At 37.6% G+C, this 19,435-nt stretch overlaps 1 protein-coding gene across 1 annotated transcript in view; it reads left to right on the forward strand.

Annotated features, from left to right (window-relative positions):
- GABRG3 (gamma-aminobutyric acid type A receptor subunit gamma3) overlaps positions 1–19,435 on the forward strand; it is a 288,817-nt gene that overhangs the window by 259,479 nt on the left and 9,903 nt on the right. The window contains exon 7 of the mRNA XM_041468500.1: positions 18,320–18,472. Coding sequence (XP_041324434.1) covers positions 18,320–18,472 — 153 coding nt within the window. The remainder of the gene's footprint in view (positions 1–18,319; positions 18,473–19,435) is intronic.

Raw genomic sequence — 19,435 nt, forward strand, 5'->3', positions numbered from 1 at the left:
ACTGAGCTCAGGTATCAGTAGATCTGCAGGATGATCTGCAAATAAAGTAAGTGGAGAAAATATTCAGAGGAACCTTTTTTTTCAATCAGTAAGTGGAGAGATTCAATAGAGGCTATTGAATCTAGCAAAACATTGGATGAAAATCAAGAAATTAAATGAACAAACAACCTCCTAAATGCAGCAACCACCAAGCTTTGACCATTCTGTTTTTTACCATTCACTGTTACCTGGAAGGAGCTGCTGAAAATGTAAAATATCCTGCTGGCAGAGCATCAAGATTTGTGTGAATTGCTAGGTTCCTGCAGGGAAAATCACAGCAATCTGCATTAAAAACATACTGCTTTGCAGTGAAAGACCCTTGCAGAACACAGGGAACAAAAAAGAAGTTTTTGGCTCTTAGCATTGTAGTCTGCTGGTTTTAGCATGAACCCATGTGAAGAATTACCCTTTCCAATCACAGCCAGAACCATAAGGGAATGATAGTTTTCTTCAAGAAATTATTTCCAAAGGAGAAGACTAACAGCTAACAACTGAAAAGACATCATGTCAGATTTAGTTAGAGATTTAGATTTATAGCTGGTTTTGCTCAAAGTTACCCAAGTCTTTCACTACTTAAGAAATGTTGCAGTTAGATTAGAAGGTGCACAGATTAGAAGCTCCAGATCCAGGAGTGCCTTAATGTCTGTAGTAAGGAATAATCCCAGATCTCCTGGCCTCCAACTCACCATTTTTGTTTCCTAAAAATCTGGATTATTATGTGGTTGTGTAGAAATCCATTCAAGGATGGCATAGACATATAATCATGAGCTGAGGTTATTAGTTATTGCTGAAGTTCATTACTTTCAAGGTTGAGAGGGTGGGAGGGCAAGGACCAGTATATATACCAAATTTTAATTTTACATACCAAGATTAACCAAATTACAATTTTACAATTTTTAGCTGCTAACTGTGTATATTGTTTCAGTCCTAACAGTTATCTTTTAAGTTTCTGTATTTTCATGTCTATGGAATTGTGTAAGACTTTTTTAATAATATTTTCTACTGCATTAAATCATCCAGGCTTTGATTAAAACCATTTAAAATTAGTAATTCATGGATATCATAAAAGATGTTACCAGAAGAGGAATATATTTCTGTGTGCTCATGGGAACTAATTATCTTTGCCATTTCTGATGGAGACATGTATATTATCTTGTATGGTATAGTATTAGTATAGATTACTCTATCTGGTATTTAAATGACAACATTATTCATTGGTCCCATTGGCTTGATCAAAAAGCTGTATTTAATGATTATTTTAAAGAACAAATTGCTTTTTCTAACATTAAAATTCAATGTAGAGAAAACTTTTGAAGTGATAATTTCCAAAGTAATTCATAAGCTAAGAGGGAATGTGATAGAGGTGAAAAAAAAAGTGTTTGATAGGTTGAGTTGGAGCAAAATTGCATCTCTCTCATTGCTCAGAGTAGGAAAATAATCATAATAAAGAAATAATGAAACAGAATGATGACTGCCTGAGGGTAGGTAGCTCCAGCTGAAATAAACGAGACAGAAGGTTGATTCAAGGAGAAAATGAAGAATGAAGTGGTTAGAGGTTTCATAATTGAACTGTTTTGGAGATATTTTCAGAATAAGAAGGGATTTGGTTTGGGTTGGTTGTGGTTTTTTTTTTTTCTTTATTGTTGTTATTTAAATGTGCCTTTTCCAAAATAGACAAAGCAATTCTTTTATGTCAAACTTGTCAAAAATAACAGCTTAAATTAAACCAGGTTAAAAAAATGTACTAAGAAATCTACCAAGGGTATAAATTTCTTCTGCTTTTTATGGTAATATTTCTGAAATTTCTGCAAATAAAGAGTTCTCCAAGGCAGCAGTATTTTTTAAAAAAAAATCACTTCTCTCACAGATGACCCATCCCTAAAATCACTGGGAAATGCTGACCAAAGGCACCTACACATAAAAAACAATAAAAACTTCAGGCTGTGCTCATAAGTGAACTGCCATTTTCAGTTTGATATGTATGAATATTGTGGTCCTTGTCCTAAAAAGACACTTAAATATTAATGGAAAAGCAACCTACTTGCATCACAAGTGCTCTTTCAGGCTCTTCCAGGCACTTCAGTTTTAGCAGTGTCTCCTATTCATTTCATGTCAGTTTAAGGAAGTTGCACGTGTCATTAGCAACTCACTAACATTTTACTTATGTGCTCAAAATTTTCCATAACTGATGGGCAGTGACAGAGAAACCTAATTCAGGGGCTAAACGATGTAGGGGCTTAGCACAGTAGCCTTTTACCCAAATAGAGTTAAAAATAAAAAAAGAAGGGAAGAATAAAAAAGGATAGGTCCAATGGTTTGGTCCTGCTCCAGTTTTGGTTTTTTTCGTCAAAATGCTGTTTATTGGAGCAAGTGTATGCAGGAACTTTAATCCTTGTATACATGTCCTGCTTGGGCACCTATTTATGCAGTTCCAATCTCTACCCTGGGCTAATCTAATGCCCTTCTTAAATATTTCATATGTTGCAAATGACTGAAATGTCAAGAACTAGTGTTCCGTAAACAGGTGCTGTCAACACAGATTCAGCCATAACACTTGTTACTTGGTTGTGCCTTCCCAGGGTGAAATTTAAGACTCCTCTTCCTCCTTGAGCTGACTCTTCCCCTCAGGTTGATACATGCAAAGCAGCATGAATGTTAATTTTCTTGCTGAGAACTGTGAGCAACTTGTACAAATGACATACTTCATTCCCCAGTCTGGTGGTTTCTAAAATGGAGCTCTTGTTGAGCAGTGTCATGGTTCAGGAGAAGTGATCCCTCTCCACCCTGCTCACTCTCCTCCCCTGTCCAGTGGGAGATACAAAAGCTAAAGGTTATGGGCTAAAATAAAAACAACTTACTGGGAACGGCACTGATATAAGAAAAAGGAGTAGTAACAGCAACAGTGTTAATAATAGAAATGTGCAAAAGAGAGTGATTTATGTGCAAAATGCTCACCAAGTCTGACACAATACAACGTAACTGCTCCTTCCAGCACGTTTTTCCCGACCAGAAAGGAACACCCATCTCCTCTGAAAGAAGGGAGAGTCCAGCCCTGTCCTGTCCTGCCTTTTCCTGTGCCATCCCTTCCTTGCCTTGTTCTCCCCCAGCCCGGGAAGTTACCTAAATCGGTAAGGAGAAACCTCTTAGACACATCCACAGCTGCGTCACCATAGCTACTGCAAACATTAACTTCTCCTGGTCAAAACCAGGACAGGAAGATATATGAAAAGCTTACTTATGCTTCTTTCTCAAAGTGGAGAGTTGCTCAGATAGCTCTTAGACAAAGTAGGTAGTTAAATGTGATGGCACTTGTGTGTGTGGTCAGGTTTCAAAGGCATATTGGGTATTTAAATGGGACCCTAACCTTTAAATTCCTGAGTTTACTTCTCACAGGTCTGAATCATATCTTCCCCAGCTAGTTACTTCTATACTATTACCATTTTGTGCATGTGGTGTTTTCTCCCCAAGATGCATTCAAATTCATCTGTGGAAGCAAAGCTCGGGGCAGAGACTGCTGGCTGTGAAAAAAAAAATAAATCAGAGGCTTAAATTAACACTGTAAATGAAATTTTTGGCTGGCCCTCAGGTACCACATCAAACACTTCATTTTTGCAGTCCTAAATCCTCTAAAAATTGAAACATTCCTACACTTTTCTTCAGAAGATGTAATTTGAGTTAAATATGGAATCTAAGTCCTGTACTCTTTGCTTTAGATTACCAGTACTAACAGATTCTGTTTATGTATTTAAAACTAGTGTTTATAGGAGAAAACTCTCAGAAGTGTCTGTTGGTCAGCCTGTGGAGCAGAGAGGGCCATGGGGAGCCTGCATGTTGCACATGCACAGCAGCAGTGGTCCCAGAGTGATCCCACTAGGACTGGAAACCCATCAGTGGCTTCCCATAGCAGCAGTGTGGGCTGGTGCCAGAACAGGCTGAGCTTAAAGCCTCCCTCATGCTCATCCAATTACCTGGTAAATACATGGCATAAGTGACTTAGAAATCTGATTCACAACAGAGTGAAGAGCTTTTGAAAGTGCTACCAGATGTTTAACATCAACACAAAATGTTCACCGGGCTGGAGTTCATATCCAGTTTCATGAAGGCAGTGCAGGCAGGGCATGGTTACAAGTCCCAGGCCTGCGAGGCACAGCAAGGAAGGCTGTTCATGCTGAAAACAAGCAGTACAACCAGACATACACAACTACTATGAACTGCCAGCCTCCAGCCTTTCCACAGCCTTTCCACCAGTGTAGCTCGTCAAATTTTTAACTCAGTCCTTTCACATGGATGAACTCAACTTGGTGCTTTCAACCAAACATGCATGAAAATGTGATCTTTCCCAGACTCCTTGAGGTGAGCAGCGCTGCTGCAGACATGTTCTACAGTGGAGCGGGGGATCTTGGCATTGAAGGGGATTTCCTGAGCCAAGGAAACTCCAGGGGATCCCTGAGACTGGCCAGGAGCTGACAACTCACAGAAGAGTGGCTGATGAGGTGTGAGTGGGGCCAGGAGATGTGGCAGGCACCACCCCAAAGGGTCTGCCTGACCCATCCCAGTGTTGGCCAATGCCTCCACCTACACAGAGCTGCTATGGGGAGAGGCAGCAGTGTGGAGCTCACATGTGGATAGAGCCTGGACAATTCTGGGACAGGGACAGGCAGCAGACCTGTGTAATAGCAGAGAGGCTGAAAAGGAGGTGGACAGCTGGTTCCAAGGACGGTCTGCAGTGGCTGCACAGCCCCACATGCAGAAGAATGGATGCTTACTAGGGCAAGGACCAGCAACAGGCACAGGTTGGGGTGCCCTTACAGAACCAATTCATGACTCTGCAGACTCAACAGGGAAGACCCATTGCATTAGGAGAGGAAGAAGGATTTCAATGCGATCAGAGGGGCTGATGAGAGGACTAGAGCATCTCTTCTATGAAGACAGGCTGAGAGAGCTGAGGTTGTTCAGCATAAAGTAGAGAAGCCACCAGAGAGATCTTACAGCACCTTCCAGTACCTAAAGGGGCTACAAGAAAGCTGGAGAACTTTTTACAAGGGCATGTGAGATAGGACAAGGGGGAGTGTGTTTAAATTTAAAGAGGGTAGGTTTAGATTAGAGATAAGGAAGAAAGTCTTTACTGTGAGGATGGTCAGCTCTGGAACAGGTTGTCTGGAAGAGCTGTGGATGCCCTGTCCCTGGAAGTGTTAAAGGCCATATTGAATGGGGCTTTGTTCTAATGGAAGGTGTCCCTGCCCATGGCAGGAGCGCTGGAACTAGATGGTCTTTAAGGTTGCTTCCAATCGAAACCATTCTGTGATTACATGATTTGGGAGAAAGAGTATCTTTAAGTCATACACTCTCTTCTTTGCTTCTGTCTGCTGACTGGAACTTCAACCACCACAGCAGCACAGGCATTAAATAGTTAAAAAAATAAATGGCATATTTAGCCATTCTCAAATTGCTCTCATCTTACAAACAGTTGGTTCAAGTTTCTGAATTTTCCAACTTTGTAGTGTCACAGTCAGAGTTTATCTTAGGTTCTTTTTAATTTGCACGTACCTGATGTACAGACCTCTTCAACCAGGCCTGTGTGAATAAGCATCTAGTGGTGATTCATCCATTGAAGTACATAAGGCCACTCCACTTCCTCCTGAAACTCATACATTTTAAGGTAATTGCATGAATTGAGTTGAGGAAAACTGGATCCTATGAAGTAAGAATCTAAGACATTACCATATGTTCTTCACAAAGTTAGCAGAGTTAAAAAGAAATCCTAAGTTTGGTCTAGCTTTGTTGCACAGAATACCTTTTGGTTTTGTTTGGCAAAAACTAATTAACTTCTGGCATCAATGGATATTGATATCATCCTTCACTACAGTTGCTGTATTCTACAACTGTGAATTGTGAATGAAACATCACCTTTGTGTCACTGAACTATTTACCATGCTCATGCCTTTCTTTAGAAGTCCTTTTCAGGAGTCCTTTCTCCTCTCTGCAGTTCTTTGTGGTCCCTTGTCCTTTTTTAGATTATGCAGAGATGATGTAAAAAGATGTGAGCTCTTGCCCAAGTGTGAAGAGACCTATTTAACAGTGTTACTGAATGGTACTTAGGGAAAACAGCTCTATTTCTTCTTTTGCCACAGGGAAAGCATTGGTAGTTTTTCTGACAGTATTTAATTTGGCAGGACTCCCTTAAAAATCAGTGTATGTTATTGATCTGTAAATTAAGTATTTCCCACTGCAGAATATCAGATATAGATAAATAGTTAATATACAGAGCAATTCCCTGGAGACAGCAAGGGGAGGATATCAAGAGATTTGGGCTGATTTTGTGACTTTAACAATTTTAAGTTAACATTATTGGCAGGTTAAGGCCAAGTTTATTGAGAGTTGAACTAAAATAAAAGAAAACTTCTGATGAAAGCAATTGAAAGTTTGAGCACAGAGTTCAGAAATGAAAAATATTATTCATAAATAGTATGAGAGGTAGATGGATTTGGATGATGGGTTTTGATTTAGGCTGGCTTTTTCATTCCTCACATAGGAACTCAGACGTACCAGGCAGAATGACTGGACGATCCAGGAGGACAGTACAAGAAAGAAAAATGACTAGTAGAAATCAGAAAAAAGGGAGCATTTTTTAAATCACAAAATTAATTTATTAATAGCACGTGGGAACAAAGGCACTAAGGAATGTGAATGAAAAAAAAAAAACCAAACAAACAAAAAACCATTACATTATATCAGAGGTGCAAGCTGAGGAAATTAATAAAGGCAATGCTCATGGCCTGATTATGAATATATATTTGAAAAGGTGATATCAAGGAAACTTGAAGACAAAAGAGTTATTGCTTGGAATGCAAGAAAGAGTAATCCAGTTAGAAAGCCTTGAGTAGGCAAAGAAGGAGCTAAAATAACAGTCAGAAGTAGCATTATCTTTCTCCAGCTGTCAAATGACTTGGAAGTGAATAAGTGACTGCATACAGATCAATATTTTTCTTTATTCTACCGGATAAGACAGCATACAGATTGCAAGCTTGCATCTGTTACAGATTGCCAAATATCTTTGTAGGAAAAACCCATATCTGCCTATAATGTGAAATGAGAAATACCATTGCCAGATGGCTTTAATCTGAAAGACTATGCTAGAAAGCTCCTTCTGCAAATACTAGCATTCCTTGAAAACTCTCAGCCTTTGCCTTTACTATTTCTTAACTAAAATGGCATCTCCAGCATGCAGGAATTTGATGTGAGTTAAAAAGTTAGAGTATAAAAGATAAACCAACTCTTGCTTTTCTTTTAATGCAAGTAATCAATACTTGTTGTGAAAAACAAATATTGCAATGTAACAGAGATATGAATGTCCTTGAATGCATCCAGAGAAGGGCACAACAAAGCTGGTGACAGGGCTGGAAGTCATGTCTTGTGAGGACCAGAGGGCGACTTTGGGTTTATCTGGTTTGGAGGGAAGGAGACAAAGGGGTGATTTCATTGCTCTCAGCAGCTTCCTGAAGAGAGGAAGTGGAGACGGACATGTTGAGCTCTTCTTCCTGGTGTTTAGTCATAGGACACATGGGAATGGTTTAAAGCTGTGCCAGGGGAGGTTCAGATTGGACATTAACAAGCATTTCTTTACTGAGAGGGTGATAAAACACTGGAACTGGCCTCCTAAAGTGGTGATTGGTGCCCCAAGCCTGTCAGTGTTTAGCAGTTATTTGGAAAATAGCCTTAAAAACAGGCTTTAAGCTCTGGTCAGTCCTGAAGTAGTCAGGGAATTGGATTAGATGATTGTTGTAGGTCCCTTCCAACCAAAACAATCCTATTCTATTCTATTCTGATGTTACCAGCTACTTGCCCAGCACAATCTCTTCATTAATTCATTATTTGCTTAACATATCCTTTGATGACTTGAGAGTAATAAAGAGCTGACAAAGGCTTGAGGGTTTGAGGGCAAATAATTTTTTCCCCCTTCCAGCAGTTTTAGGAATCTAAATAAAATTAACAAAGTATTTACTGTTTTTTAATCTTGGCATTGGTCTTGAGCAAAGTTATGGAACAGCTGATCCTGTAATAGATTCATACAAATGCAGGGGGTAATATAATTATAACCAATAAAAATTCTTTAATAGAAAATAAGTCCTGTCAAACAAGCTCAGTGTCATCTTCGGAGCTTATACATTTCTGGCGATATAACATACATTTGTACATGATGCAGTATGACATTTTGATTAAGAAGCTACAATGATAAGAAAATCAATGTCATATATAAATTACCAAATTTTGAGTACTGGGAAAGATTTATGACATAACTAGAAAAAAAACATTATTTGCCAGGACTTTCTGTTGAGATACTACATCTTTTGGCTTGATCCTACTTAATACTTCTTTTAATGCCAGAGAAGCAATAATAGCATTGAGACTTAAGCTTATAAGTGTTGAGCTTATAAGTGACACAAAGCTTGGGGGAACGGTCAATAGTAGCTACAAGTCACGTAGTTCTGCAGCCTGGATGAAAGTGACAATATGTATTTCTGTACTTCAGAACTTTTATTCAAGTTGGAAGCAGGTACTTAGGATTGAAGCCTAATGATTTTGCTTTTCCAGAATGGGACCTGCCATTCTGGGTGCTGCAGGTCTAAAGGCTATGTAATACTTCTTGGGAATTAATAGTTATTTCAAACTATATTCCTTTTTTGAAGGTATGGCCAAAGTATCAAGCACAGGTTTTGCATATGTGCTCAGAGAAGGATTATTTTCTAGAAGAAGAATGTTAATATATTGTTGTATATAACATATATTTTATGTGTTATATTAATGCAGCTGCTATTAAATTAAGATCTAATTCTGATGCCTGCACTTCAAGAATTATTTTGAAAAGTTGTGGAGTCCATGAAAGAGACAGAAAGCTTATCAGAGACTGGAAATAATTCCTCTTGTCAAGAGACCATAAGTGTTTATCTTGATGGATAAAGAGTAATAAGATTGCTATCCCTAAATGCCTGCATGAGAAGAACAAAACTGGCTAAAAATGCTTCAGCAGTCTAGCAAAGATATGCTAAGGCTCAAGGTCTGAGTTGATGCTGGATGACTGCAGACTAAGTCTCAGTTAAAAAACTCCCTCAGTTAAAACAGACTCGTCTGTTTTTCCCTATGAGAATAACTAGGCATTGAAAGAACTTGAAGGCTTGCAGTGCAACTCTACTGCTGGAATTTCTTAAAATAAAGATAGGACGCCTTTCTAAAAGATGTTCTACTTTACCAATAACTTTGGGGTTTGCAGCTGTGCTTTCTTCAGAAAAAGCTCATACCATTCAGAGAGTGTACCCAAATAATCAGCATAGTCTCCTTCAGAACACGGCATGGCCGGCAGGGAAGGGCTTCCAACAGTGAGATACTGTTTAAAGCTATCCACAGGGGCATATGTTAGGGACAGTTGAGGTGGAGTAGATGTCAGGACAGATAGAAAGAAACAGGCTACTCAATTCCATGATTATATAAGATGTCACAGTCATATAATACAGTCACAATGATTGTGAACAAGGCCAAACTCATGAACATTTTTCTTAAGCAAAAAAGAATATCAAGTGAAGCAAAATGGTTTTTTGTTTAGGGTTTTTCTTTATTTAATGTCTAAAAAGAAATTCTGAGGAAGAAAAAGATAACATTTTATTTGAAAATATTTACATGGGATTTTTTGATGGCTAATTAAAAACTATTTCCACTGGTTTGGGAATTGCAAACCCACCAAATCCAGTCCTGTGGGACTGTGTAACAAACTGCAGTACAAATGGGCCTCCTCCCACAAAAAACAGCTCTTGTGAGTAAGAATTTCAATACTAGAAATAAATGAGAAGTGATTGGCATTGACAGATGTTGTGAAACTGGGGGTTCTCAGTGCTTTTTGAGGGCAAAATGAAAGCGAGAGTCATTAATGTTGTGTATCCTCAGATGTGCTACAGTATTTGATGCTCTGTGGAATGTGAAAAAATATCCTGTTCAAAAAGCATTGCACAGCTCATCAATAAACCCTCTCAGGAAAAGATTCCTACATAAAAGACATTCATTTTCACTCTGATCCTTCATCTACTTTCACTGACATTGGCAGCTATGGTAATTTATTGTTGTTTTTACTTCATCTGCTATTGTTCACTTATATTCTTCAAACACAAAAGAAAACCTATGTATGGAAAATAGCAAGATTTCTTAGGAATAGTGGGTAATGGATCATGCCATGCTGCGCCGTATTTGTATATTGATTTTCTCTCAGATTGATACATTAATTTAAATAGAGATTATGTGTGTAACTTTTCTACTGATAAGGCAGAAATTGAACTAGACTGGTAATCATGGATCAAAGTCCACTTATGATATTATACATTTTTATTCCCATTATGTGGCTGGATGAAACTGCATTTTCTGAAGGATTTTACGATATTATTATAACTTACAACAGCCAAATTGAAATTCCTTTGTTTTCAGTGGTTCCATGTTTCAAAGAATAGATGAAATGGTACTTCATGTTGCAAAATGAAAATGTCATTATGTCTAAAGTTAATAGGCCTGAACGTCCTGAGAGCAATTCTGGAGCTCGTAATACCTCATAGATGAATAACATGCTACAGCTTCACATGGCTTAGTGGGAGGAGAGCTTTATATACAGTAGTTATGACTGCAAAGACAGAATAGCTGTATTTGGCAGGACAGCTTACATAATATATAAATATGTAAATTTTGTTTATGCAAATAAAAGAGTCTTGATAATGCCACCAAATGCTAAAACAGTAGTATTTTTTTTTCAAACCTTCTATTGTTTGAATTTATTGTTTGAATTTCTATTTTTTTTAATTTAATCTGGAGGTCAATTGTATTCCTGGTACTTGATTCATTTCCTGAGTACATTCAAAGTATCCCAGACACTTAACAGAAAATATGGGATACAGAGAGTGAAATGATTGCAGTGGAATCGAAACCAACTGTCTTTGAAACTGTCAGTTTCAACTGTCAATGGCAATAAAGAATTGCTTGGGGTACAAGAAATGCTGACTGATAGGTTTCAAATTACTCTGGTACACAATTAATTTAAGTGTTAAGAAATTGGGTCTTTTGATTATTTAATTTCAGTTCTCCATGAAAAGTTCCAGTATACAATATATGTATTCCAATGATTCTGGGGAAAAAACAATCAATATAAAGAAGTTAGGACTTTGAACAAATCCAGTTATTTTCCAGATTCAAAAATAAATGCCAAAATCAGAGGATGTAATAACTTTATGTGCTGAAAATATAGTTACTAACTTTTAAAAACAGGCTTTTAAAGTTCATTTAACAAAATTGTCATTTTACAAAAGTATTTTGAAAGTGCTGTTCACATCAAAGAAAATGAAAGTTCAGGAAGGAAGAACAAACAGAAAAAATTAAATTATTTTATGGTGATAAAAAAGTTGATAGCCTCAAGTAAAAACATGTTTCTTGTTATTATACTGTTGGTGTTACACAGTGCAATAAACCCAACATAATATCTTGTGGTTCTGCCAGGTTAGGAAGACATCTTGGTCTAACTTGACTTTAAAAATTCTTTTGCCTTGAGACAACCTGGAACCTTGAGACAATCTGGTCTTTGTTTTTCACATTATAATCTAACAATATTTGATTTTTATTATGCATGCTAATACATATGTGTATACTTATAATTGAACATGATTTCTACTGGCACAAACAGTGCTATTAGGGTTTTAGGTTTAGGTATGAGGGGTTTTTTTCCACTCTGTACTGGTACAGTAATTTGTCTATGATAATGGGAAACTTTAGCGGTGATTTGGCATCACGGTATGAATGTATTTCTGAAAAATTTGCTTTTCAAATATAACAGCTGAAAGGCAAATCTAGGCTACACTACTCTAGCACATGCACACACATACACACAGAGACACATCATGATAATGCCAAAGGAAAGTATGAACTCAAACCAGAGATCTTTGAGACACAGAAAGCTTTTTTGATCTAGTTCGTAAGATCCTTGCCTGTGACTAGACATCTAGTCACACTGCTGCTATGGTAATACATGTGAAAACAACTCCTTTGAAGCCCAGTACACATTTTTTGTGAGGTTAAACATGTAGCTTAAGCAAAAATGTGTTAGTGTAGCAGTGCCTGATACCACTCCAAGAGAACTTACTTGAAATAACGTGTAAATGTTTTTCTCTGCTGTACACAGGCTCCCATCCAAGCACAAAATCCAGGTGTCACTGTGGAATACCTAAATGCCAACGCAGCACAGGGGAATCTAAGACTAACCCTTAAGTGACAGCATGATCTTGATCATTTTATTCTTCCTTTTGTCTTGGAAGCATTTGTTCTAGCCTACTGTGGAGCAAAAATTTTTTCCACCAATGAAAACTCTTTGTTGACCAACTCATTTTGGAGGAGTCAGAATAAGTCTGCAATAAGTCTTCAGCATTTCTTCATTATTTATAATGATGCTGAATAAGATAAAGGTATTTTTAATGAGGACTCTCATTTGTCCTACAGTTTTCTTCAGAAGAGCTGCAAAATCCTGTTCTCACCCCTGTCTTTATCTTAATGATAGCTGATTTTGGAGTCATAACCACCTATGAGTACATTAAGCTCTTTCTTCTACCATTTTTAGAGTTTTTGGATCTTCCAAACTTGAAACTTGCTCCATATCTGGCTGGAGATAAAATTATGTTAGGATGAGATACCAGCTCTGGTAGAGACAGACCGGCTGATGAAGTATTAACTGTAGGTAATCACAGGTAATTAGGTAATTAATCATAGGTAATTTTTGGTAGTTAATTGAAGTAATCATAATCCATCTTTCTTTTCTTCTTAGTAGTTCTAGTAAGAAGATAGCTTGACCCTCCACAAGGCATATCTCTGAGGTGGGATAAATACCTGGGATGTGAAAAGAGCTAGCTCACTTGACTCTTCTATCTGATTTTGAATCATAGATTCATAGAGTAACAGAATGGCTTTTTGCAAGAGATGTTCAAGATCATCTTGTTCCAACCCCATTGCCATGGGCAGGGACATCTTGCACCAGACCAGGCTGATCAGAGCTCCATCCAACCTGGCCTTGATCTCTTCCAGGGACAGGTCACCCAAAACTGGGTGGGCAACTTGCTTCAGTGCCTCACCACCTTCACAGTAAAGAATTTTTCTTAATGTTGAATCTAATAGTGCTTTCTTTCATTTTGAATCCATTTCCACTTGTTCTGTCACTACATGCTCTTGAAAAGTCTCCATTTTTCTTGTAGGCTCCCTTCAGGCATTGCAGTTAAGGCTGCACTTAGGTCTTCTGAAGCCTTCTCTTTTCCAGGCTGAACAATTCCCATTATCTAAATTAGGCAGGGTTGGGTTTTGTAACACTGCCTGTGTTTCTGCCTGACTTTGAACTGAGATATTCTTTCCAGCCAGTGCAGAATCTGGAGTCATGTCTTGAACCTGAAACTTGCACATTTCCAGTTGGCACCAGCACTGCCACAATAGTTTTGCTTCCAATTCCACATGCATCTCTTCCAACAAACCTCTCTGGTGAATATTTTGCAGAAACTTCTGTACATACTGATTAGAAGACTTTCAGCTGACTAAGAAAGAAGACAAACCTAGCCCAGGAAATAAAATGGAGCTTTGGGAAGCAAAGATCAGAAAACAGGTTCAGGGTGACATGAATAGTTAATGGCAAGATTAACTTCTCTTGGCTTCCAAATGAAAAAAATGAAACGTAAAAAACCACTAAAGACTGGAAAGTTAGTTTTCTTGCTATTAAATAGATTTGATTTATTAAGATAATGAGGAAGATGATTCAGTCTCTGTAGTCTTGCTGATCAACAAAGTAATACTTGTGGCACACAGTGTGACTCCTTATTTTAATGACTAGGCTTTTCTTCTGAAATTAAACTCTTGCATGGATAACATGCAAGAGTTTCATTAACAACATGGATAACTCTGCCTCTCTTCATTATTCTGTCGTTCTAGTGGTGGACAATTGGCATGTAACCTTCACTCACATGCTGAATCTGCTTTGTGTATGCATTGTATCTTCATATTTCAGTCTTCGTAAAGTTAATAATTTTATATTTTTTCTAAGTTAATTGTCAACCTCAGAGTATAATGGAAAGATGAATGAAAATGTGACATAAGATAGTATAGTATAGTTTGAATAAACAAATTATTTACAGTATATAATTTTGTATACTTTTAAATTTATTTAGTTTTAATAAAATAATCAGTTGCATTCTGCTCAAACATTTTACCTTCAAGTCAGCCATTCTTGGTGCAACATAGGCAAAATTCTAGCAATTCAGGCCAACAGACCCTTAGTCTTCAAAAGTCAAAAAAAATTTGCTATAGTTTAATACTGTTCATTAAAATCCACAGCAGTTATTACATAGGAAGTCATTATTGTTCTAAACAGTGTCCTACTTTCAAACTAGAACCTAGGGCTAATATAAGTCCTATGGGTAACAGCCAGCAGTCATCTTGGTTTCATGGGAAGTGTTGCTATACTATTTCAATTACTCCAGATTTGTTGCCTAAAGGTGCACATTTTGCTCCCTGTATAGAAAACTGATCGCACTCTACTTTGCTTCGAGATAATTTTAAATATTTCAGGGAATTGATGGCTGATCATTTCATTCAAAGTTTGCCTTTCTGGGAATATTATTTAAGTTGCTAAAAGGTAAGAATTCCTCTCTGGGTTTAAAAATGAAGTTTATTGGTATTCGCTATTCCAGTGGTCCTTTGCTAGGCAACCACTGTGTGATTACTTTCAAACCGAGTGCACTGGTTCAATGACATGCAGTTTGGAAGGAGATTTTTTCCATCTTTCCTGCACCGCAGAACTTTGTCATACAGTGACCCCCAGCTACTCTTCTAGCAGTGGCAGTAACAGCTGGAGGAGCTCTGAAGGCTTCCAAAGGTACAAGGAGGCACTGAGCAGAGCTCTTAAAAGAGTTTCCCTCCTCTGGGTTGCACGAGACTGCAGGATGTACAGAATGAATTGTATCCCAGAAGAGAGGAGTCTTTCAGAAGAGAAGAGAGTTTCTTTGCACAGATAATTTTGTGTGTATGGAGAAAAAAATATACATACTATGGCTACTCTTCTTTAATGTACACAATGCTTTCAGATACATAGAGAATATTTACTTCTTGGAAGGAATAATGTGAAGAATAATATAATCATCACCATCATCGGCAACAGCAGCAGCAGCTGCATGCAGTTTGGAGTAGTGCAGTAGGGAAAGTAGCCACAGCACATACTCTTGTATGTAATGTGGTTCTTGAATGTAATGAGAAAATCCAGTAATCTCAATAGAAGTTTACTTGGCTGAGGAAAGAACTGAAGTGGTAATTTAGCTGCACATTTTAATTTACCATAGCTATTAAAGAAATTAATTCAGTATATGTTGTACAGGAGCATGATTGCCTCTGAGAGCAACACTGGTGCTTTCAGCTGGGGGAAGGGAGAGAGGGAAGGAAGGAAGGAAGGAAGGAGAGGAGTTGTGAGTATCCTAAAGGATGAATACTTCCAATTTTAACTGGAAAAAGGAGGAAAATAACTAAAATACCCTTTAAAACATCAAGAAGGTTATTATATTTAAATAAAATAACTTTGGCATCCTCACAGGAATAGCCCAGTTTAGCTCTCACCATGGAATCAAGGCTGGGGTTAACTCCTTGTATAATTTGCAAGTGTCTACAATGTTTTTGTCCACGTCTCAGCCCTACTCTCTTGTTTTTTAATCACAGGAGAGAAATGGAAATGTTTTGAATACATTCACCTTCTAAAATGTGCCTCTAAAGCAGATAAGACAAACTATATACTGAAAGTGTGAATTTCTTTTCATTAAGTGTAGAAAGGAGGCCACAGTGTGCAGGTTATCTGCAGAATTTGCCTTCTAGATGTCTAAAATCACAGGAAATTAATCCTGCCTGAATGACCCTAAATTAGTTAATGACTAATTGTGATGATGGACTCTCTACATCATTTAATGTGCCATAATTTTCTCCCACTCTCATGTTTATCAGGTTTGTTTTCATCAAAGGCCTTGGAAGCAGAGAGTCTTTATTACTTTCCCAGTATCTTACAGTGCAATAACTACTCCTCCTCCTGGTTGGTGTGCTGGGTGCCATGACCACGCTACTGAGAGGAGCAGTGACCTGTGTGGGTACTGGAATTGTGTGTATCATATATTGTTATACACATTGGAGGAGTGCAGATTGTGCTTGACTTTATACCATTCTCAGGCAGCTTACCCATAAGCACACAGTTCTAGATACAGGAACTAAGTAAAAGAAATTGAAAGGCTTGACACATTTCCTATAGTCTTTGATTTCATTTTTTGCTCATTCTTCTACCTTGGTAGAAAATATTTGACTCATTAACGTTTCTTCCATGCTTTTCAGTTTGTTCCTGTCAGTAGAAACACTGGTTTACACTCCACCTGACTCTTTACACCAGTTTCTATGAAATTATTTCATTGCTGTGGTATAAATCTTTCTTCAGTGAGGCAAACCATCTGAACAGTAAGCCAGCAGAACCTGTGGTTACTAAACCACATCAATTCCCTGGTGCCATTCCCTGCACAGAGAAAACTGCTGGGGATTAGTGGAATGGCAATAAACCTTAACCACAAGGCTCACTATGTCATGATGCACTGCAATACCTGCTAGTTGTAATCAGAGTGAGCCCTTTAAGGACAGCTTCTGAAATGACTTTCCAGTTTCTTGGGGTTACACAGTTTTCACTGGCACAATTCTTGTGAAAATGTTTGCTTTCATCTAACAGAGGCATTATGGAAATATTCACAGGCTTGTCAACCTCTTCCAAATATATCTATCTCAAATGGATGTACTTTAAATATAGGAACTTTTCCCACATTCCCAAATTCCCACCATCAGATTTTTATTTACCTTTAAGTTTCTAACTTACAGCAATTAATTGATTTTACAGTGACTTGAGAGATGCTTTGGATGAAAGTTACTCTTACTGAGTTAATTTATTTTCTCTATAATATTTAGCTGTAGTCAAATTATCCACTGTAAGAAATGCATTTATTTATATGCCCTCTGTTCCTAGATGATTAAGCTTTAATTTGCATCAACTAATAAACCCATTGTGCTTCTGCTTGGGTGAGTTGTATGTCCATTCCTTGGGGGATTAATCTTTATATGTTTCCAATTTCTTCATTCTTCTGATGGTTTGCTGTAAGAAGACAGAGTTACTTAACTATTGCAAATGATGCCTTCTGCAACTACCATACTCTAGAAAGTTAAGGTTTGTAACAAGAAGCCATAAAATTTATTAGGCCAAATCTGATGCAGTCAGACAAAACCGCATAGAAATTCTCTGGCATATAAACTCTTTACACCTGAAATGGAAGCAACCTATTTCAAGTGAAGTACAGAAATCAGTCCCAGTTCAGTTTTATTACTGTTATTCACCATGACTGTCTGAGAAAGTGAACATCTCTGAGGCTGAGAGAGCTGTTAGTAGGGCAGAGGTGATAAGGTCAGTAGCCTCTACTGAGGAGAGAGGAGGGACAGATTATTATCCCCTGTGGAATCACAAGGATTAGCAGAAGAGATACAGTGAAAAAAAATCATGTTATGTGAGAGAAACTAACCTTCTTACTGATTTCTTGTATGTATGGTTTTTACTATACAACAAAATAATAAACCTTGTGTTCAGACTGACCTTCTGAAAATACCACAAATGGCCACAACTGTTTTGAAATGCCAGCATTGAGTTCTGGTGTCTGTTAATGACTTCTTCTGTAAAGGCATATTCATGTGCATGTTATGTTTGCCAAAAAGACCGTATTTTCAGATTCATATCTCAGAAGAAGATAACAGAAGTCACTCAAATCTGAAATTAGGGCACAGAAGACACAGCCTGCTGAAGAAAGGATTTTGTGTCAAGTGATTGCAGAATCTGGTGAATGACAGTACCTTCACATTCGTGGCCATGAAGATATTCAGAAATACCACGTCTGGAAATTTAAGATGCCTTTCAAAACTTTACTCATCCAGAATGATTGCTGAGAAGCTCTGCCTGTCAAATACATAATTTCCACAGAGAGCTAACACTTAAGGATATTAGAATGGCAAGGTTTACTTAAATTTCACATGAGAATTACTGTGCAGATGCTGTTGAAACTCTAAAAAAATATTTCACATGAAGTTTTTATGCAAGTTCAAATATTTGCAGGTCAGCGAACAGCTATCTGTATCCCATTACGATATGAATTTCCTTTTTGTGCTATTATTGCAGGTGATTATGTTGTCATGACTATATACTTCGACTTAAGTAGAAGAATGGGATACTTCACTATACAAACATACATTCCCTGTATATTAACAGTTGTTCTTTCCTGGGTATCCTTTTGGATCAAAAAAGATGCCACACCAGCAAGAACAGCATTAGGTAAGTTGTTAATAATTCCCTTTTCTGATGTTCCTACATGACTATTTGAAAATGTCAGCTTCCTTTCAAAGACATCACGAGGTATACCCTTTGGATTATTACTACTAAGTGTTGCAGAAGCAGATCTACTTATTACTGAGACCACTGGGTTTTTTTCCTGTAACAGGGTAATTAAAAGTAAACTAATATGACCCTTTGGATGACACTACCACCTATTTTGCATAAAACTCTTGAATTAATGTCTGTCTCCTTGTTCTCACCATGATATTTTAGTGACATTTTTGAAGACTTAATTAATTGCACTGCTGGCTTCCTTCCCTTCTGTAACTCTTCCCCACTGGCAATTATGTCTTATATATACAGAAGACTGTGGGATATAATAGTATTAACTCATTCAAAGTGTTTTAGTTTTGCATGCTTGAAGTTAAGCTTCACACTGGGTGTATTGATATTTTTAATAGATTGTGAATATTTATGCTGGTTTAGGTTTTCCAGAAACTCATTTTTTTCAGAACCAGCATGTGTATTTTGGCAATGTGGTTTAGTGTACAATTAGAAATGTTGACTTAGACTTAGAAATTTTTTCTAGTATCTGTAGGAAAATCTGCAGATTTTGATAACATCAAGGGTATAGGGGTATGTAACAGCCATTCTGATATTATATGTAAATATTAGAAACAAAGGAAAAACAATTCCTTGGTTCAGATTGTGCTTGCCAGGTCTGCCAATATGAACTGATTCAGAAACCTACCAGTCTAGGAAAAAAGGGGAACCCGTGTCAAAATTTGCATGTCTGTTTTCAACCATTCCCAGCGATTCATTGCATCCTCCTGCTGGAGTTTGTTACTATGTAGGTCCATTTTATTGAGGTTATTTCACAGTAAGGGAATATTCAGTCCTCAATCCCTCCATGTGAGTGCCAAAGGGCCAGAACACCGCAGCTCCAGCAACAGGATGCACACA

The sequence above is a fragment of the Pyrgilauda ruficollis genome, unplaced genomic scaffold, assembly GCF_017590135.1.
Source record: "Pyrgilauda ruficollis isolate IOZ18807 unplaced genomic scaffold, ASM1759013v1 scaffold22, whole genome shotgun sequence".
In the NCBI taxonomy this organism is placed as follows: domain Eukaryota; kingdom Metazoa; phylum Chordata; class Aves; order Passeriformes; family Passeridae; genus Pyrgilauda; species Pyrgilauda ruficollis.